Source organism: Microcebus murinus, chromosome 4 (assembly GCF_040939455.1).
Source record: "Microcebus murinus isolate Inina chromosome 4, M.murinus_Inina_mat1.0, whole genome shotgun sequence".
In the NCBI taxonomy this organism is placed as follows: domain Eukaryota; kingdom Metazoa; phylum Chordata; class Mammalia; order Primates; family Cheirogaleidae; genus Microcebus; species Microcebus murinus.
This window is the reverse complement of record NC_134107.1, coordinates 52604494-52626271: the sequence shown is the minus strand read 5'-3', so window position 1 is coordinate 52626271 and position 21778 is coordinate 52604494. Positions and strand designations below refer to the sequence as shown.

The following is a 21778-nucleotide window of genomic DNA, read 5'->3' as shown; positions in this document are numbered from 1 at the left end:
AACCCCAGTAAAGACCAGCACTGATACAGGTACTGCTCTTCTTATGTGTATCCAATCACAATGTAGCATAACCAGCACTGCTAATTTGCTAGGTGACCCTGGGCAGATACATACACCTCTCTGAATTTCAAACCTCATGGGTAACTGGAGTTGATAAGCCTTATACTGCCCTGCCTTCCTTATAGGCCAAGGGCTTGCAAGTGAGGGTTCACCTTCACCACTGTCTCTTGTGCCACGTGAGCAGGTGCACTGTAGGTACTCTTATGCATGCTGCTTGGGCGCCCCCCTGCTTGCCTGGTCACCCACCCCCCTGCTGCCAGCTGGCAGCAACTCTTTACCACATGTCGTCGCCGCCTCTTGGGTTGGATGCCCTCCTGCACGTAGGGGGGCCACAGGAAGCCCTGGGGAGTGGAACATCCACTCTCGCTGGATGCCTCCTCAGAGTCTGAGTCCTCCTGCCTGGGCTGGGCAAACCATTTCTCCGGGTAGATATCCTTCAACCAGCCCTCAAAGAACACTTCCAGGCAGCGGCCAGCCTCTGCGACCTCCGAGTCAGGCTGATGAGGGAGGAGAGAAGTGATAGTCTAGTCGGTTTCTACCAGCCCATCTGTCCCAGTCCCTCAAAAGCTATACAGAGCACAAAGCTTGGCTGGGTCTCCTGGGATGTCTGGACTTGACATTTTCTTCTAGGACTTAGGATAACCAGTTTGGTAACAGCTCTTAAAGCAGAAGTGCCCCTGACAGGCGTCCAGCCACAGATGGCTAGTCACTAGTACCTCCCCATCATTCCCCAGAGTCCATGCTGAGGCCCGAGTGTGGGACAGAGCTCTCAAACACTCACCACAGCAGACCCCAGGAGTCTGCTCCTAGGTTTTCATGGCAGCCCAGGACCAAACCTGCCCCCTGCCCCCACCCAGCCTTGACAGTGTTGGGGTTACTGGGAAACAGGAGAGAGGGAAAACAGGCAAGACATACGTAATTGAACTTTGCACAGTTCCAGAACATAAGGCGCACATCTGACACCACCTCCTCTGGGGTGGTATAGTGAGCTGGATCCTTCTTTTGCAGCTTCCTCCGGATGATGGACAGATCCATGGGCCTCTTGATAATCTGGTAATAATGCCGTGCCTCGGGGGAGGAGAGATAGCGAGAAGGAGACAAAGAAGGAAGAGAGAGGAAGTGGAGGTATAGGTAAAAGGAGAAAGAGATGGAGAACAAGTTGGAATATAAGTGAAAGAACAGAAGAAAGAGAAAGAAGAGGAGCAACAAGAAGAAAAGTATGGTGAAAGAAGACAAACAAAAAAGGGAAAAGGAGGAATGTGTCACTTGTCAAGTCACAGTAGCAGCTGTGGAGTGCCCATGGCTCCCAGGGTTCCCTGGACCATCCACAAATTAATATTGTCACTACTTCCAATGGCCATGCTCAGGGCCCACCATGGGGATCACAGTGTTCCTGCTTCATGGCCTAGGCCCTCTGAGCAGACATGACAATAGCAGGCAGAAACAGGGAGGCCTTCCTTACCAGGGGGCTGACAGGTTCATGGAAAGGCAGGCTGAGGCTATTGCAGCACAAGGACAATACCAGCTTCTCACACTTCTGCAAAATCAGAATTAGCACAGTGTTACTTTGTTCTGGCCCCACCTCAATAAGAACTAAAGACGATAACTAAAGAGTTACCCTGATAACTCTCTGGCTCTGTCCCATAGGGTGCCAGCCATCATACTAAAGCACAGTTCAGGCCCCCAAGCCAGAGAAAAACTACTGGAAGAAGGAAAATCATCCAAACCCCCAAAGGCCCAACTGTCAGGCACAGCCCAAAAGAAAGGTACCCACAAAGTCCTCACAACCCCTCTGAAAGGCCTCAGACTCTGTGGGCATGGGGGGCGGGGGGCTGCCCCAGGCAGGGAGCCTTGTTCCCAGAGACCCCTCCCTACCTTCTGGTCATATGTGCTCAGGCCAGGAGGCGCCCGCATTCCAGGCTGGCTATAGCGGGCATTCTCACAGTCGTACTCCATCTCGGTGTGGGTCAGGCTGCGGCACAAGGTACACACCCACTCTCCCCTGCACAGGCAAGTGGGGCCATGTTAGACACACATTGCCCAGAACACCCTTCCCTGTCCCTCTGCCCAAGACAGGTGTAGGAGTGATGGCTTGGGAAACTGAGTCCCTGGCCCTGCCCTATAAGGAATGGCTTCCTATCCTCAGGCTTAAAAGAAGTTTAGGAACTCAGGATTTGGTGAATCCAGAAAGATAGGAGTTAGGGGAGTCTGAGAAAGGAATACAGGCATAAATCTGTGTGTAGAAAGATGCTGAGAACAGAGGAGGAAGGGAAGCCAATCAAATTTCAAACATTCGCCTGTCCATGTACAGAAGGCACATAGCTGTAAGGACTACTAACTCACAGATACACGATTCATGCAGGTCCAGAAGAGAGGGGTAAACCCATCCTGGGGAGCTCTGTAGGCCTGGCCTGGAATAATAATCCCTGGAAGATAATCCTGCTAGCCAGGTGATGGCCCTGGACTGGCATGACTCACCCTGGGAAGCTGAGCAAGGCTGGCACGTGGCAGGAAAGGTGGTACACTTTGGGGCAGCGGTCACAGCACAGCAACTCTCCCCCATTGAGGCACACAGCACAGAAGTCCTCATTCTCTATTGGGGCCGGGGGACCCTTCTTGGCTCCAGGAGTTCGAGGCATGAGTCTGTGTTCTTCAGGAAATGTATCTTCCACCTCTGGTGGCCGCTGCCCAGCCAGAGAAGTGACAGTGACCTTTCTTCTCCCTAGACCTGGGACCTGGATGGCATTAGGCAGTTTGCCCTGGCTGACCTTGGGGAAGAAGTAAGTCTGAGTAGTCAGAGCAGCACTGGCAAGTTGTTGTGGAAGGGTGGGAAGGAACGGGCAGGTTCTGAGCACCTACTGTGATAACTAATTTTCCCAGGACCCCCTGCCAGCCAAGCTCCATGAATACTGGGACAGCTCACATCTAACGTGCATCTCATAGGCCCCCTGCAGCAGGGGACAACATCTGGCCAAGCTACAGCCCCACTCAGAGACTCAGGAAAGGCCCCAGAGCCAGAATTCTGGCAGTACTAGAGAGAAGGAAGAGGCTCCTAGGCCTGGCCAAGGTTCAAGGCCAAGGCAGAGCAAAGTGGTACCTTAATGGACATGCTGGAGGACTCAGTGCCACACTGGATGATCAGCAGGAAGCTCCCATCCTGATCATTCTTCTGTGGCTTCAACTTGAACACAGGCATTTCTCCCGAGGAGGCAGCACAAATCTTGAGCCTCTCCAGTCGCACGTAGGGCATCTTGCACTCACTGTTGAAGGCTCTGTGGCAAGAGAGACACCCCTGAGTCTTGGTGGGAGCCTCCTCTGGCCCCAACCTCTAAGCCAGGCTCATCTATGATTCCCCCAACTGAACTGCTACTCAAGATCTTCTCAGTATGACCTTCTACATTCTGCTCTCCTGCCCAGCTCTGCCTCACCAGACCCTGGCAGCCACCAGGAAGCCCTTTTGTACAGTCCCTGGTCAAAGAAGGGGGCTCCTTGAAGAGCAAGGATTGCACACCCAGAGCAGGCCTCACGGCACAGGAGCCAGAACATCCTCCCACCACCATCCCAGAGACCCAGCCACACAGACTCCACTTGAGGGTCTGGGGTTGAAGAAGACAGTTACAGACAGACTTCTGCTTCAAGTTAAGTCATTCAAAATGCTACTTCCTGTGCCAACCCTTGCAGGACATGAAGTTAGGGGTGGGAGGGGGAGGTTGGCCAAAAGTCTGTTACCTGATGCCCTGGTTCTTTTTTGTATTCAGCTCTAAGGCTCCTTGTTCAAAATTCTCATACTCTAAGGCAAAAGACAAATAAATACTTATGACATACATTTGTGACAACACACTCTGTCTGTCACCTGCTCCTTCCATTCATACCTGCTATTCTTATCTTTGGCCACATATCTGTCAGGTAATTGTTACCTAAGCTGTAATCACTCTTGGTGGTGACAATCCTATCATGAATCTCCTTCCTCAGAGAGAAAGCAGGCCACCTTCTTTTAAAAAGATAAACACAGATAACCTTAAGAGGCTGCCTGCTGGTGAGTGTTGGGTCAGGCACTGAGGGGCCAGCTTCTCATCTTCAAAATGAGCTCAGAAATCACTTCTTCCCAGAACACTGGGGAGTCATTCCATCCAGCCTCTGCCTTTTCAGCCAAGTGCGAAGATTCTAGCACTGCCTGAGAATCCAGCTTACACTTCATGGGCAAGAGGTTCCAGGGAGTTCTTCCCTGAGTAGTACAGTCTGTATAGATGGACAGGAGGTCATGGTGGGCCAAAAGGAAGGAACTAGCATTTGCTGAGCAGCCACTCAGCACCAGGTACTGTCCTAGGTACTTCACAATGAGCAAGCAGGGTCCAAAAATTTTAATTTAATTGTGTAAAATTCAGGCTTACATTATTGTATGTAATAAGAATCAATAATTTTTTTTTTTTTTTTTTTTTTGAGACAGAGTCTCACTTTTGTTGTCCAGGCTAGAGTGAGTGTCGTGGCGTCAGCCTAGCTCACAGCAACCTCAAACTCCTGGGCTCAAGAAATCCTTCTGCCTCAGCCTCCCGAGTAGCTGGGACTACAGGCATGTGCCACCATGCCCGGCTAATTTTTTTTTATATATATATATCAGTTGGCCAATTAATTTCTTTCTGTTTATAGTAGAGACGGGGTCTCGCTCTTGCTCAGGCTGGTTTTGAACTCCTGACCTTGAGCAATCCGCCCGCCTCGGCCTCCCAAGAGCTAGGATTACAGGCGTGAGCCACAGCGCCCGGCCAAGAATCAATAATTTTTTAGTTGTTTTTTTCAGTCAGTATGAGAAAAAAGGAGAAATATTTTTTTGTTTTCATTTATTACATATATAGGAAATAGACTGATCATTACAAATTAAATGCGCATCATACTTGGAACTGAAAAAGTCCCAGATGATCAGTAGGTAGCTGCTTCCTAACTTCCCAAGTAGCCTTCACCTTCCACAGAAGAACAAATGTTAGCCTAGCTGGGACTGAGAAGGGGCATGGGTAGCTGAGAAGACAATCAGAATTAATCATCAATGGTCCAAATCCCCTTTACTATGAAGCACAACACAAATTCACATTACTGACAGGTACAAGGAAAAGTCTTGCTACTATGGAGTAAGTTATCAAATGATTTCACTGTAGTTTATTTATTCCAATAGCCTAGGAAGTAGCCATTTATAGAGAAAAATCCAGCTCAGGGGGGTTAGGTCTCTTAACTAGGATCAAATATAAAGAGACAGAGCTGGTTTTCTAACTTCCATCTATCTGACTCCAAAAGCAGGCACATTCTTTTCCCAATAATATTTTGTGAAGACTAGCCCTCCTGGGGTGAGTTCTCCCTGTTTCCCATAAATATAATCCGGACATCCCAGGACGTTTTGCATGGGGAATGTTACAAGGAGGCTAGGTCCCAGCCATGCCTGGATCAGCCATGGCCACAGTGCGGGAAGCAGAACAGGCGTCAATGAGTCAGTTTGGAGGAGAGAAGTGAATTCAGCTTCAGAGAGAAGCACTGCTCTCCCAGGCTTAGAGCCTGTCTGCGGACCTCTATCTCACCTGGAAGTGCTGAGTCCATTTACTCAAGTCTGTGGCCAAAATGCAGGCAGGCTGCTTACCTTGAGTCTCACCTTTTGGGCTGTGGTACTTCTGAAGAGTTGTAGATGTGCTGACCACTGGCACCAGTGGAGGTTTTTTCACAGAGAGGTTAATTGGCTCCTCTAGTTCTGAGGGGATAGCCAAGTCCTTGGGAGCATCCAGGGTAAGGGCTGTGGAGCCTTGTCCCAGTGAGTCAGTGAAGCGTGTGGAATCCTCACTTTCCATCTTTCAAAAGTGAAATGTCAACAAAAATCACAGAAATAAGACATTTTTGCCATCAGTGGTCTCAGAGCTGTTAAACTAAGGCCAGGATAAGGCTTTCAGTGGCCAACCTTTTGCCCAGTGACGGGCAGAAGAAGTTGAATGGCATTTCCCCAAGACTTACCTTACATAGGGCATTCCCCAGGGAGGGGTCAGCCCCATCCCTGGGGCACAGGCTTCCTATACTTTGGCCAGAGCGAGGACTGGAGCTGGAACGAGTTTCCAGCTGCATATCAGAGACTGGAGGCATGCTCTGCAGAGGACAAGCTGCCAGACTCGGCACAGCCTGGGCATGAACAGGCATTAGGCTGGGCCTGGCCTGAGAGCGATCGCTCACTGGGCCTGCTATGGCCTGGGGAGAATCACTCATCAGGTTGGGCATAGACTGGAACGTGCTACGCACAAGGCTGGGCATGGTCTGTAGGTGCCTGGTTGTCAGGGTGGTCATGGCCTGGTTTTGAACACTTGTCAGGCTGGACACAGTTTGTGGGGGGCCACTCATCGAGCTTGGTGCTGCCTGAGCGGGGACAGCTGTCAGGCTGCTCACACTCTGGATCTGTGGCTCTAGGGTCCTTGCCAGCCTGGTAGATGACAACTCCATCTCCAGAGTGTTAGAGAAACCCATGATGCTCACTGAGGTGGAGTGCTGTGGAAACAGAGACAAGGGTAGGGACAGGCTGTCAGCTGGGAATGGTGGGAGAGACAGGGGAGACAAGAACCCCCATACTCAGATTCCATTCAGCCCCAGAGTCTAGTAGTTGATGGGAACTCAGGCAGTACATGAAGTCCTGTTCCCATTCCCTACACCAAGGAGGTGACACAGAGAAAAGGACACAGGCTCAGGACACTGGTGTGTGTGTGTGTGTGTGTGTGTGTGTGTGTGTGTGTGTGTGTGGCAGAGAGCAAGAGTGAAAGAAAGAACGTATCACCTGACCTAAGGTACATGCATACACACACACACACACACACACCATCAGCCACATCCCCCATCCCCAGTCCTATACCTAAGCAAAGGATTGGTTTGTGACACTGCCCTCCAGTTTCACAGTCCCCTCTGACTATACCATTAGTGGCTTCTCTTCCCTTCAAGGGGTCTTATAGGACAGTTTTTATTACATAAAAGTGGCAAGGGGATAAGAAGGCTGAAACTTATTAGCCTCAGACTTTCTTCTTTGAGAGAATGCCAAGGCTCAGAAAGTCCAATCAGCCCTGGGGAACCTGAGCCAACTCCAGAGCATTCTTAAAGGCTTGTCCAGATCAACTCCAAGCACCACCAGCATTTGATGAAGGCTTTAACGAAATATTTGAAGCCCTAGCATACCCACCAAAGACATTCCAAACCAGAGACAGAGAACTTCAGAGTAGCTAAATCTTAATATGGCCCAGTCTGTATAATCACTGGATAAGGCCCTCATGTTCCAACTTCAAAAATTCTTTTCTCACATCTAACTACTTGGTGACCTGAGACTTAAAAGGTTGATAAAAAAGAAGCTGAAGACCAAGATTTCTGCACTGAATCTGTTCAGTTTTTCAGACTGAAGAAACAGACTTGAGAAGAGAGTAGGAGACTGGTTCTAAATGTAACCTTCAGGAATTTATAAGTTTGATATCCCTGCCCTTTTTAAAGAAAGACTAAATATATAACAATGTGACATTTTTTGAAAGACAAAGGGCAAACAAGGAGTAAGTATCTCTATACTTCCAAAATCAGTGTCCCAAACCTGTCATTCCTTTCCCCATGTGTGATAGATTCAAATTTCCACAGGAAGATAAATGCTTCAAATACATTCTCAAGTTTCAATATAAAGTTGGTAAAGCTATTTCATCATAAAAAAAGACTATCCTCATCTCAGTGAATGTCACTACTAGTCACCCAGTTCTGCAAATCAGATCCTATGCAGGAGGCATCAGTAGGGCATCCCTCCTCCCTCTCCCAAGCTAATACCAAGCCCCATCAATTCCACCCCTTAAACATCCCTCAAATATACCCACTAATTCCTTTCGCTACTGATGGTGCCTTAGCCTACACAACAATAATAGCCTTAGTGCAGAAATATTTTCAAAACACAAATTTGATCATATCATTCCTTTAAATAAAAACCCCTCAGTGTACTCCTTTCTTATTAGAGTAACTGCAAAAACGTTTAACAAGGCTCCCAAGGCCCTGAGGACCTGTTCCCTGTCCTCCTTTGGAGCCATAGCTCATACAGCAACCCTCTCCCTCATTCTCTAAGTTCGTCACTCAGACATTTTTTCAGTTCCTGATACATGCCAAGCTCCCCCTCCACCCACACCCCTCTCCCACTTCAGACAGACTGCTTCCTCTGAGTAGAACATTCTCCTTTCCTTGCTCCTGTTCCATTTATCCTTCAGAATACAGCTCAACAGTCAGTTTTGCAACAAAGCCTTGTTTCATTCTCTACTCCAGACCAGGTTCCCCCCAATTTATGTTCCTATAATGCCTTTGTACTTGTACTTTCAGTCTCATAGCACAATCTGTGATATCATTTGATGAATGTGTTTCCCATACCAAACTGTAAACTCCATTAAGGCATGGATTTTATCTATTTTGCTTACCCGCTGAATTCCTAGACCCAAGAGCAGTGCCTGGATGAATAAATGAACTAATGAGCTATTTAAAATTTCAAAACAACCATAATACATGACTGTTTATTCTACAAATCTGAACCCAAATGAACAGCAGCTTAGTTCTACTAACAACTGAGTCTATGAGTCTCTCTAAAATAACGATTATTTTTATATAGCTAAAATGTATTGAGAATTTATGTATGCAAGGCAATTTGCTAAGTGTTTTACATATATTACCTCATTTAATCCTCACACTAACCATTAAAGGGTTGTTGTAAAGGTTAAAAGAAATAATCCATGTAAACATTTGGAACAATGTCCAGCATACTGTAGGTACTCAGTAAACCCAGCTGCTTCTATTGTTGGTGCTCTACTACTATTATTGTTGCTGCATCCCTAATTTCACATGTTAGAAAAATGAGGCTCAGAAAGGCATCTTAAGTTTTTTTATGCTATTATGAAATAAATAACTTTGTAAATTTCCATTTCTCTTTATTGGTGCTTGTATATAGGAATACCATTGATTTCTGAATATTGACCTTATACCCGGGGACCTTGCTAAAGTCACTTTGGGATTTTCTTTTGGATTTTCTGTGCATGCAAATCATGTCATCTATACATTAAGTTTTCCTTCTTTTTTACTTTATATTTGTTTTTCTTGCCTTACTCCACTAGCTAAAACCTCCAGTACACAGTTAAATAGAAGTAATAATAGTAGCCATCATAGTCTCATTCCTGATCTCAGAGAATTCTTTCAGTATTTCATCACTAAGTATATTTGACATAGTTTTTTTGTAGATTTAGAATCCAGATCTTTGGTACCAAAGCCACAATCTTAATTTTGGCTCCTCTGCTTCTACTCCTTTCTGGGCTTACTCCCCTTCACTACCCCTCTCAGTCTCTGTTCTTCAATATCTTTATCCTTCCCTCACCTGCTCTCCTTTTCTCTCTCCCCCCCTCACCTGCTCTCCTTTTCTCTCTCCCTTAACCTTCTTCTCTCTCTCCGTCTCCTGTTTTTCCTTATCATCTTTCTTTTCTCTCCCTACCCCTTCCCTTTATTATTTTACTACTTTAGTAAAGCTTGTATTTTCTATTCTTAATTCTCAATTTGAAAAGCAGATGAGTTAAATACCTGTCGTTTATCTGTCCTAAAGTTTGCTTTTCATATTTTCCTAAGTAGTTCAATAGTCTTCAATTAAAAAGCTTCGAATTGCTCTACAGTCTAAGTTCCAAGATAAGAAAGACTGAAGAAAGGAAGGTGTGGGAGGAATCCTCAAAACAAATTGGGTAAACTAGGAATGGAGCCCAGCTCAAGGGACCAAGGCTAGAAACCATGGCTGTCTCCAACATGCCCAGGCTGGCATCTCCTGGCATCCCTCTGTTGTCCTGGTATGCACTACCATAGCTTTCTAATATTCTATATCCCCTTATCTATGGACAAGAATATCCAATCATTAGTGTATTTCCATTTGCAATATATGACTGGCTCATCTTTTGCACTGGATTCGCTCACCTTTTCCCTATCTGACATATATATTTAATGCAGTTCTAGTGTTCATTTCATCTACCCATGAGAATACATAGATGGCTGTCAGTGAGATCCTTGCAGCCCAGCATTAAGAGCATAAAAATCCATCTGAGACCCTCTAAGTAATAATGGTCAGGTGCTGTATGTCACAAGACATGCACAAGATAAAATCTTTAAGGACAAAACTTCCCAATTTAGGGGTTGAGATCACATTTGTAGGATATTAACTCTCCTGTCTTAATTACTTATTGCATATCATGAGATGTAAGTTAATATAATGACAGAGGAGAGGAAGACATGCAGACTGAGCCTTGGAAGAATCTTTGTGGAAACTCGGTTGCAGTTTATTTTGAGGTAAGCCTACTGGACCAGCTCCCATACACCCAGAAGGCAGTATGAGGTCAGTAATATGTCCCAAGATACTGTAGATTAGACTCATTTCTTTCATTTGCATATCTAAAACCAATCTCAAGGAGGCCAATGCTATCAGAAGGTGGGATGAAGCTCTGGTAATGGTAACAAGAACCTGGGAAGCTTCCATGGGAAAAGGGACTTGGAGAAAGTGCTATGAGAAAGCCAGCTCCAACCCCGTTTCTACAGGCTATACAAACACAGTGACATTTCTGGAACCTATATATGCTGTGTGTTAGTTATTTTTGATACTTCATCTGGCTCTATGGAATGAAGAGTTACAAAATACTAAAACAAAAGGTACTTATTTCATGTACAAGAAGAGAGAGGAGAGTTGAGAGCCTGCATCCTACTCTGTTGCCAGTGCTACCAGATGAGTGGGCAAGGGTAGGACCAACTTCTAGGGCAAGGAAAGCAGGCTGAGTCTCTAAGGCCTGGAAGGAAGGAAAGGGTTTCTGGAGAGCATGCTAGGATTGGAGAAGAGCTTGGGAATGTGGCCACATTGTCTAGCACTTAGTGCCTCACATACAGAAGGAGCTCATCTGTCGATGGAGATGATACCACCCTCCCTCTAGCACCCAGGATTGTTCAGAGGTCAAATGAAAGAAGGTAAAAATGTATTTCCAGCTGTAAAGTCTGTATAGGGTTATCACTGACACTTCCACGCTATCAACTATGTAACTAACACCTTGACTTCATCTTCACATACAAAACCTTCAGATTTCATGAGGGAAAGCATGTATTTTGAGGTTTTCAAGCAAATATAAACTATTTTCCAGTTCAGAGAGGAAGAGTCAAAATGCCAAAAACATTTACGCTGATAATCAGCTCAGGTCGTCTTTGGGGAATGGAGGCAGAAAACCCCAGAGCCCAGAGAGCCTCCTCTGACCTCCCTTAACTAGCATCTCTTCACTTGCCCCTCATTTTCTCTTCTCCCAAACTATATGTTCCCATCCCTGTCCCTTACCTCTTCTTGTCTCTTATCTCTTTATCTGTCTCCTTATCTCTGTCTGCCACTTACCCGATTTGTCTGAAAATACTCCATCTATACTGTCTTTACCACCTGAATCAGCAACTTGTCTGACCAATGACCTCCCTGAATTGTCTGATTTTCAACCTCTTCTATTAATCACCTATGCAATCATGCATCCACCCATCTAACCTTCTACTTCAGTGGTCGCCAACCTTTTTGGCACCAGGACAAGTTTCATGGAAGACAATTTTTCCACTGACCGGGGGTTGGGGGGAAGTGTGTGGCGGTGCAGAGCTCAGGCAGTGATGTGCAGCCCATTTCCTAACAAGCCAGGAACCAGAACTGCAGTCCAGGGGTTGGGGACCAACCACACTTCTACTTGATGTGTGTTGTGTTACCTGCTGCCTCCCTCTCCCCACCCTCACTGCCCAAATCTCTTTCTAGAATTCAATGTGTTTACATTATTAGTTTAATGATTGCCACATGGTATTGTCAAAATTCAGAGAAAACATTATTTCTTTGTTTTAACAGGAAGGGAAATTGAGACACAGAGTGATTCCACAGATTTCCCAAGTTCATACAGGCCGAAAAGAAACTAGGAATCTGGGCCTATCCTTGAACATCTGCTGATTGCTCTTGATTCTGCGACATTAGCTAGAAAGCTAGTGCCCTCATAAGAAGATTGAGAAGTCAATAAACAGACACTTAGTACACATGCCCTGAGTTTAATATAAATTTCAAGTTCTTACAGCAAGATAATATTGCTGGAGGTAAATTAGTGCAGATAGGGTGGTATTCCACATAAATTAATTTTCCAGACATCTGAAACATACCTCTTTCAATAACAAAATGCAATTGCCTTAAAAACATTATTTTGAATGGGAGTATTTATAAAACACTTTACACACCACTCTGTCTTACTAAGCAGAGTACAGGAAGCCTAATGAGATAATTTCTTAGCTATGTCAAGGAACTTTGGTGAACCACTAAGTAGTTCAGTGATGTTTTCAGGAACTTCTAAGAACAGGGCTTAGCTCATCCTTTTGGTGAATGACCTCATACTGTCATTCTCCAAGTGATGTTTCTTGTCTTCTCCCTTGTTGTTAGCTGCCATTATAGAAGTCCTGACTCCCTGTTTCCTTCTTCATCTTCTTTTTTTTTTTTTTTTTTTTTTATATAGAGATGGGGTTTCACTATGTTGCTAAAACTGGTCTTGAACTTCTGGCCTCAAGTGATCCTCCCACCTTAGCCTCCCAAAGTGCTAGTATTACAGGGTCAGCCACCACGCCTGGCCCTGACTCCCTGTTTCTAATATGCTAAGTGCTATAATATAGGAAAACTAAAAATTTCTAATGAAAACATATACCTAAGCTTGCTAGATCAAGAACATCAACTAGATAACTGTGTGTGGGTTTATGCTCACGTACAGAATATACATGGGTTTTGTGATGCCTGTTTTTTGTTGCTGCTTCAAAATTTTGCCTGCTCACTTCTGGTTTCAGGGTTTTGTTTCAGTGGTTAAAATCGTCAAAGACTGACCACCGTGTAAATGTGCAGTAGGAAAAGGGACCAAAGACTTGGGAGTTGTGTTTTGGAAACATACCGAAGGCCTTCACTCTGGCTGAGGAAACAGATAAGGAGACAAGGAGAGAGGTAAATAGATTTGTGAATTAAATTCTTGAAATACTTGAGTGCTTCAACAGCTTCAAGATTAAGTACACTGAATTAACAGTAGTAGATCTTGAAACAAGGGAATCAGATGGCTGAGGAAGAGACTAGCTTTTCCAGTAAGTGGTTTCACATGTTGATTGATATTTTTTTTTTTTTAGTTGGGGTCTTACTATGTTGCCCAGACTGGTCTCGAATTCCTGGGCTCAAGCAATCCTCCGGCCTCAGCCTCTGAAGTAGCTGGGATTGTTAATAGTTGCTATTCTTGTTGACAGTGAGTGCTCCTCCACCTCAATGAAAAGTTCTTGTACTAATATTAAGGCTATTCCCATGGATGTCACTATGCTGATATATGCTAACTTATCAAAGTCAAATGGAAAAAGGTTCATGTGTGGTGAACAGGGAAGAACTGAAAAGTACCCACTGTCCTAATAATCCAGGAAAGACAGAAAACCAAAAGGATCCCAGAGTCTGAAGTGGAATCAAGAGGAAAGGAATAAGTAGATTCCAGTAAGTCTGAAATGAAAGCCAGATGAGTGGAACTCTCAAAACCTAAACCTTGGAAACTCAGGAGAATTAGGTCAGAGGCATTTTGCCCAGGCTAGTGTAGGAAACTTAAGGTCTAGGAGCAAGGACCTGTTTTCTCATGGGCCAAGAGACCCAGATAAAGAGCATAGGTTTGATCTGTGAATGAAATCAGTACAGAACTAAGGAGACAGGTTTTATAGAGGGTGCTAAATTCAGAGAGTCAGATCTGGGAGTGTTTGGCTTGATTCCTGAGTAGAACAAGAGTGTATCATTCTGGAGATGCTGACCAGGACACAGGCTGTGCCTTCAGAAAGCCTCACCAGGCCAGGCACCATGGCTTACATCTATAATCCTAGCACTCTGGGAGGCAAATATGGGAGGATAGCTTGAGGTCAAGAGTTCAAGACCAGCCTGAGCAACACAGCAATACCCATCTCTACAAAAAATAGAAAAATAGCTGGGCATGGTGGTGTGCACATAAACTCCAGCTACTTGGGAGGCTGAGGCAGGAGGATTGCTTGAGTCCAGGAGTTTGAGGCTGTAGTGAGCTATGATGACACCACTGCACTCTAGACCCTGTCTCAAAATAAAAATAAAATAGAAAAAGAAGAGAAAGAAAGAAAGAAAGAAAGAAAGAAAGAAAGAAAGAAAGAAAGAAAGAAAGAAAGAAAGAAAGCCAGCCAGCCAGCCAGCCAGCCTCATCAGGCCCTGAGAACATTCTGAACAAAACTGCTATAATGCTATCAGGGCCAGGCCAGGGCCAGGCTATGAGAAAAAGATTGTTGCTGAGGTTGAACACCCATGATCTAGTCCAGAGCAGTGGATTTGGAGACTGTTAAGGCAGGATACCTAGTATTTCCTCACATATGCCAGGGTTTCGAGTGTGAGTTTAAGCAAGTCACTTCCCATCTCTAAGCTTTAATTTCCTCATGCACAGGTTAATGTGAGATTAATAATAATCTCACTGAGTTGTTATACGACTCAAATTAAGAGTTTGGGCATCAAAGTACTTTGAGAATGGTAAAAATGCTATCCACCTGAGTCATTTACTCCTCTGCATCACTCTTAATAATCTGGATCACAGGAATGCCTACTGCTTCTGTATCGTTCACCAGAAATACATCCCAGACCCCTCTTAAGCCATGAGCAGCATCCCGGTGGCCTCAAAGTCCTTTGTTGAAGACCTGGGGCTACATTATGAGTAGCAGAAGAGAGCTCCTCTTGCAGGTGAACTGGGACTTGAATAGGGCTTTCTGTCATGCCTATGTCTTTGACTCCATGAGAACTTTGAGGAAAGTATTTTTCAGCAGTTGACTAGTTCAGAAGCATGAAATGAAACCATAAAATGTCTTCCAGTTTCACTTGGGATGTAAGGGTAGTTGTCGCAGAGTTGTAATCACGGTCATTCTTCAGAGTGGCTGAACCAAGATTAGGAAGTTTAGTCAACAGCTAGTGCCAGACAATGTCAAAATTCATTCAAAAATATCCTGCTGGATGCATGGAAGGTGATGGGATAAACTGCTCCTGAGAGCTCAGGCCACTAGAAAATCAGTTCTAAAACTTTTACATCTTATTTTCAACAGCAACACATTTTCACTGTCCACTCATTTAGCACCAGCTCCAAGGTATGTGTGCACAGATGCTCTGCTTTACCAAAACTCCTCCTTGTGGTGATCTAGAGTCAGTGTGGAACACACAGAAAGTTACCTGGAGCCACAGGGTCCTCTGGTCTGTGACCCTCAGATAGACTTTTGACTTTCCTGGCACTCACAAGCCAGCACAGGCTGAGTGGGCTGGAAGCCAAAACACCTTTACCAGATAAAGGTAATCCAGACCAAAATGGGCTGGGTTCTAAGACCTCTCTCCAGCAAAGCCTCAGGCTACTTACTTCAGGAAAATCCAGCAGGTAAGAGGCCAAATGGAGTTCTATTTCTCCTACTGCTGTACAAAAAGAGAGGCAATTTAACCTAGTCATTGAACACAGGTTGAGCCAAGGACCTGTGTTCTGGTCCTAACATTGCTCATGGTTAGCTGTGTATGACTCTTAAGTGGTCACTTAACCTCTCTGTGTCTCAGTTTCCACATCTTTCAAAGGGGAATAAGAAAGTGGCTTCCTCATAGTATTGCTAGGATAAACAAAGAGATAAAATGGAATAATCCATGTAAAATCCTTTGAGAAAAAAGTAGAAAAATACCATACAAAATATTATCATTCAGTGGTTAGATGCTCAAAATGTTGTTTGGTATCCTGAGGCTGCACACCCTCCACCCTGCCCAACCCCAGCTCCAAGGCAAGAAATTCCCTCAAAAAGAAAGCTCTTTTTCTCACTGCAGTGGTTTTGTGTATAACCTAGTGCATCTCTCTATCAGGGTTGACTTGTCTCTGTCAACCCAAAGGTTCCTCTGAGCCACAATGACAACCTTGAGGGTCCTTTTAATGGGAGCCCAAGCCATGAAGAAGCCTACAAAACATATGATCAATGCCAGGCCATCTGCCCCTCCAAACCTCTGCATGAGTCCCAGTTAATAAGGGCCAGGAGCAGCTCAAAATGCCAACTTAGAGTTCCTATGACCTTTGCCAACCCCACTGCCAACCTGCAGCCACACAGGAGACAGCATCCCATGCTGCTGAGAGAGCCCTGTGGGCCACTCGCACAGGTGGCACAGACTCCATGCTTATGTGTGGCTTACCTCCTTTCCTCTGTACTGCACACAGGAACAGAACAGAGCCTCATCAAACAAGCAACACCATTTTCTGCATGGCTTCCACTGCCACTTGAGCACTGGCAATTCAGTTGTTCCTTCTGATCAAGTGACATCTAGAGCTAGCTGCCTTCCAGTCATCTTCTAATGTATCCTCCACAGAAGAACATCGATAATTTAAAACTTAACTTCTTCCTCCTCCAAGATATGCTCTTTTCCCCATGTTCTCATCCCAGTGGGCCAAGACAGACCTGGGTGTTAAGCAAAAGGACTTTCTCTGCCTCACCTCCTATCACCAATCAGGCACTGAGGCCAAAACTCCTGCAATCTGGTATCTCTTGAAATCCTTGCTTCCTCTTCATCCCCATCATTACTAACTTCATTCAACCTCCTGTTTCTCCTCTGTACTATTCTGGTATCCCTTACAACAGCTAAAGTGACTGTTCAAATTAATCAAACCATGTCCCTCCTTGCTGGAAATTCTTCATTCATTCCTCACAGCCCAAAAGACTGAATCCCAGCTCCAGAGCATAATTTGAAAGGCCTTCCAACCTCTCTGGTTTCAATTACTCCCATTGCTCAGAGGATCTCGTGTTCCTATCAAGTTAAATTATCTGATACTCTCTAAGTGCTCTAGGCTTTCTCTCACTTCTGGACCTTTCTAGTTGCCATCGCCTCTGACTATTTACTCTCCTCCTTCCCCGTCTTCATTAGCCCAATTTCTCCTCCTTCAGCTTTCTCCTCTCAGCTTAAAACCATGTCCCCTAGGACACTGACATTTGGGTACCCTCCAAGGACTATCACAGACTTCATCACAATTTATTCTTGCAGCTTATTACTATTTCTTCTACTAGACTGTAAGCTCCAGTGTGGGACTATCTTATCCACCAACGTGTGCCAGGCACCTAACAGAATATGTGGCACATAGGAAGAGATTAATATAAATATATATATTTAATAGTGAATGAATAAATAAGTTGATAGACAGGTGGCTGGCACAAATATAAGAACCGAAACACCTAAGAGTCACAAAGGGCCCTTTGCAGTACCTCTAGGGCCTCTAGACCTAACCATTTTTAACAGAGTAGGACAGGACAGGCATAGACAAAAAGCTTCAAGAGTCACCAGGAATTTCTAAATTAACATTTCATTTTTGCCATCCCTTCCTTTTCTAAATTCTTCTCAAGTATCAGTGAGACTGACTGATCTAAGACATCCATGGCAATGGTGCTACTGGGGGAACTGGTGAGGTTTAGGTACACTGAGCAACTAGCACAGCTGGGGCTTCAGGGTCAAAGGGATGTTATAGGGCTGAGGGTACAGGCTTGTAGGGAACAGAATATCTGACAGAGCTTCCAGTCCAGGCCTGGGTGGAGGCACCAGCAGGTCTGACGGCACCAGGCCAGAGAAGGCAATAGAGTAAGTAGAACAAGGCCAAGGGACACAGGAAGGGGTGGGAAGAGGGCATGGCACAGTACTGAGGCTCTGGCTAGAAGGGCAGAAGTGAGACTAGACAGCTGAGGATTTATGAGTTCTTTGTTATTTCCATCGTAAATAAATGCTTTCAGCAAGTTGGTAGGTGGGTAGAGAGGAAGGCCTCTAATAGCTCATCTTTAAGAGATCTCAGTGCCCCAGATGCTCAGCTACCTCTGTAGAACATCCCTACCAACCACTCACCCAACAAATTCCACTGATTCAAATTCTAAGGCCAACCAACTTTGGGTTCTGGGGGCCACCTAAAATATGTTCCCCATATTCACTGTGGAAGAAAAACTTCAAGCTTTGGACTCTAACAGATCTCTCAGCTCTCTCTTCTACTAGCTGCAGGGCTCTGGGCTTTGGTTTCCTTAGCTATGCAAAAGGGATGCCCACCTCACACAATTGTTGGGAGGGTTAAGTGAGATAATGCTTGTGAAGCACCATACCCAGTTCCAAGAACAGAGAAAGTGTTCATTAAATTGGCTTTCTTCCCCTTCCAAATGAAGCCCAGTAGGCCCCAGTTTAAGTGTATACATGGGAATGGGCACAGGGATTGAAGAGGATCTATGTTGCTGACCCATTAGGACAGCAGGGCTGAGTCAGGGCTGTGTAGCATCCAAGGATGGAACAAGGACACACCTCCCCCCACCCCATCATTCTCATCCAAGTGGCTGGGGGCTTGGCTGGCAGTGGGTCCCATGTGGTCAGGGAAAACAGGCTCCATTAGTACCTTTCTCACCACACTCGGAGAGGAGTGCTGGATGGTGCTGTCCACTGGGGGGACACTGAGAGGGGATTCTTCCACAGATGCCTGGGGCAAGGCAGCAGCAGTATTCTTGTCAAGAGGGAGAGCTGGCTTCGGGCCCTCAGATGCTGGGGGCTCGTCTGTAACCTGGAGAAGAAAGTAATAACTTGATTTTCTTTCTTTCTTTTTTTTTTTTAGATTTTTTTTATTTCATCATATTATGGGGCTACAAATGTTGTTAAGGTTACCTATATTGTCCTTGCCACCCCTCCCCCCTTGAGTCAGAGCTGTGTCCATCCTCCAGGTGGTGCACATCGCACTTGTAAGTATACACTCATCCCCTCCTCCCCGCTCCCACCTGCCCACCACCCGATAAATGTTTTGTTTTGTTTTATTTTTTGACATTTTAGTTATATTTTAATGTGCAGAGAGTAGTAGCAGCAGCAACAGCAGCAGCCAAGAGCTGGTGCCCACCCTGCCCACTGTCACCACCTACACAGTGTGAATTGCTTTAAAAATTTTCAAAAAGAAAAATATTTTATTTAAACTCTTCCTGAGACTACATGACAGTCAGGATAGAACCCAAACTGAGAATTCTGAGCTAATTCTGTCTTTTTCATTTTAACAATCATAACACAGTTTTGACTTACATTTAGCTTGCGGTCCTCTATGAACCCTAGACCCTTAAACCCTTCTCTGCCATCCCAGGGAATATTCTATACACCCTCAAAGGAACTGAACCTCAGGGGAAGACATTTGAAGCATGATCTGAAATTGTCAGTGCTGAAGTACAAATGTGAGGCCTTACATTTTGTAAGAAAACTTTATAGAGCTGCTTTGAAGATATAAATGTGATTAAAGATGTAAAGGATGGCATCATGGAAAAAGTGAGAAAAGATAGGGAGAAGAGGCTAGAAAGGAGGTTCTGGAAAAAAAGAAAACCAGAAGCTGAGAATGAAGGTGTGGAATGAAGCAAACATCCCAGAGGTACAAACTGCCCCTCTTCGATTGTCTTTTAGCTAAGAAAAAAGAACGGCATTCAATATACCCCTAAGGAGAGAACAAGACCACTTCTGCGTCATCACACAAAAGTCAGCCTACCTGCATCCAAGTCTTAGCTCTACCTCTCAACGTTGTATGATCTGTAGGCAAACTGCTTACCCTCTCTAACCCCCACTTCTGTACCTACAAAACACAGATGGTAACGCCTACCAAACAGCATTGTTGGTAGGATGATGATATAGTACATACAGAACACACCTAGTTTAGCAGATGTGAAATAAAGTTTAAGTCTATATCTGTGCAGTGTGATAAAAGTGCTGCCCAGTAGTACCTAATGCAGACCTTTACACCACTCCCTAAGCTCTGCCCTTCCCCTGTCTGGGATTCATAAGTGTCCAGCAAGGGAGTTGGAGAGGTTATAAAGTTAAGAGATAGCCTCCCTTCTGCCCTAGCACTGGCAGGAGTCCAGCATAGCTAGATAGTACCATCTATGGACAAGGTTCCTAGTATCATCCAGCAAGGCAGGGCTAAGCCAGGCTACTCTGGAGAGTACGAAGCCTAGATCTTTGTTGGGACTATGTATTGTGTTCTCTGGAGCTTTCCTGAGAAGGGAGGTTGACCCCAGGATAGTTTTGAAATGTAGGGGCTGGAGAGAGACTGAAATGAAGAGACTGTATTCCTGTGCCACCTTGTGACTGCAGAGGCTGTGTTTCCTGAGCAATCCTAGGATGGGCAGAACATATCCTCAAGCCACTCTCAGGCTTACCTGCAGGGTCTCCTCCTGGCTCTGGGACTGGACGGGTGCTGGCTGCCTCACGATGTAGTTGATCTGCCCCACGATGGTTTGCTGAAGATGCTGAGGAGATTTGGTCTGACTCAGTTGCAGGCTGGGCTGTTGAGCCTGAAGGAGAAGCTCCAAGTCCTTCTGCATTTCCTCCAGCTCAAACTTATGGTACATTATATCCACATTCTGGGAACAGGCAGGCCCAGGAGAGCTCTCATGCTGACTAGAAGCCAGATGCTGGGAGGGAGGTAGAGGTGGGGATGGCTGCTGTGGGGGAGGTGGTGGGGGAGGGGGCGGAGGGGGCAGCTGCTGTTGTGGCTGCTGTGGAAAGTGACTAAGCTTCAGCTTCTGCTGGTGGCCGAACTGGACTTGGATAGAGGGTGTCTGCAAGGTGGGTTGGGTGTGGGGTCCCTGCTGAACATCCTGTGGGGGGACAATGCACACAGGCTGGGAAGGCAGCTGCTGCCCCAGCCGCTGGGATGTGCTTTCCTGCTGCACAGGCGGCTGGGTTTCCAGCCAGGGCTGCAGCAGCTTCGGTGGATGAGGACTGCAGGCCAGCTCTTTCTCCCTGGGCAGCAGGGTAGAGCACTGCAGTGACCCCAGCTGTTGGGGCACCATCTCAGAGGGCTGCCTAAAGCTGTGGGCTGGGTGTATGCTGGGTGGGGGGACCTGGCCTTTGAGGGAAGGTGACACTGGAGAGCAGTGGGAGCAGCACACAGATGAGGAGCACAGTGCTGGAGACTGGAACTTGTGTGAGGGGTGGCTAAGAGCCTCTTGCTGAGCCACTGGAGACTGGAGGCTTTGGTAAAAAGATGATGGACCCTGTAAGCCTCCATAAGCAGGAGCATCGGCCCGAGACAGTTGTCCACCTTCAGTAGTTATGCAGCCTGGAAATTCAGAACAGAGTTTTTCGAAAAGCAATCTGTAGTTGCTCCCCCCTTGCTACTTCCTGCTCCTGTTACCAAAGGATACAGGCATTAAGAAATTCAACCCCTGACCTCCAAGACTCAGTCTAGGATGTTTCCAGTAATAGCGCCTGTACGGACCTGTTCCAGGGGGCCTGGGATATTTCAGAAATTAGCCTAGCTTTACCAGATGCTCAGCCCTGACTCTGTTTCTGTCTCACTAGGGGAACCATGGACTCCCTCGAATAGCACCCACTCCTTTTTTTTAACAGAAGAGCCCAATCAGACTCTCACAAAAGGAATCAACATTGGGGAGGGAGTGTGCTAGAAAGCAGCCAACAGTAGAAAGTCATCCCTGACTGAGCAAGTCTCCAGACACAGGTGTGCGGAATTGTGTGTTGAGCAAGTAGGATGGAAGAGAGTGGGGAGCCCTAATACCAGGCCAGGCCAGGCACCAGAACTGCCCTCTGAGGTCCCTGGGCCCCTTGTGCATGAGTAAATCTACCACTGACTCAGCCTAATGGCCCCATCACCTCATGGTT

General features: G+C 45.9%; 1 protein-coding gene across 3 annotated transcripts in view; it reads right to left on the bottom strand.

The window, feature by feature from the left end:
- The window catches only part of TRIM66 (tripartite motif containing 66), a 43621-nt gene that overhangs the window by 7133 nt on the left and 14710 nt on the right, over nt 1-21778 (bottom strand). The window contains exons 9-19 of one of the 3 annotated variants that reach the window (XM_012783970.3): nt 20314-21218; nt 18531-18692; nt 6046-6567; nt 5681-5885; nt 3790-3850; nt 3158-3332; nt 2539-2828; nt 1936-2062; nt 1523-1597; nt 976-1128; nt 339-557 (exon numbers count right to left, since the gene is read on the bottom strand). In XM_012783970.3, the coding sequence (XP_012639424.2) occupies nt 339-557; nt 976-1128; nt 1523-1597; nt 1936-2062; nt 2539-2828; nt 3158-3332; nt 3790-3850; nt 5681-5885; nt 6046-6567; nt 18531-18692; nt 20314-21218 (2894 nt within the window). The remainder of the gene's footprint in view (nt 1-338; nt 558-975; nt 1129-1522; nt 1598-1935; nt 2063-2538; nt 2829-3157; nt 3333-3789; nt 3851-5680; nt 5886-6045; nt 6568-18530; nt 18693-20313; nt 21219-21778) is intronic. The other 2 variants (XM_076002193.1, XM_012783962.3) reach the window with 2 other exon arrangements.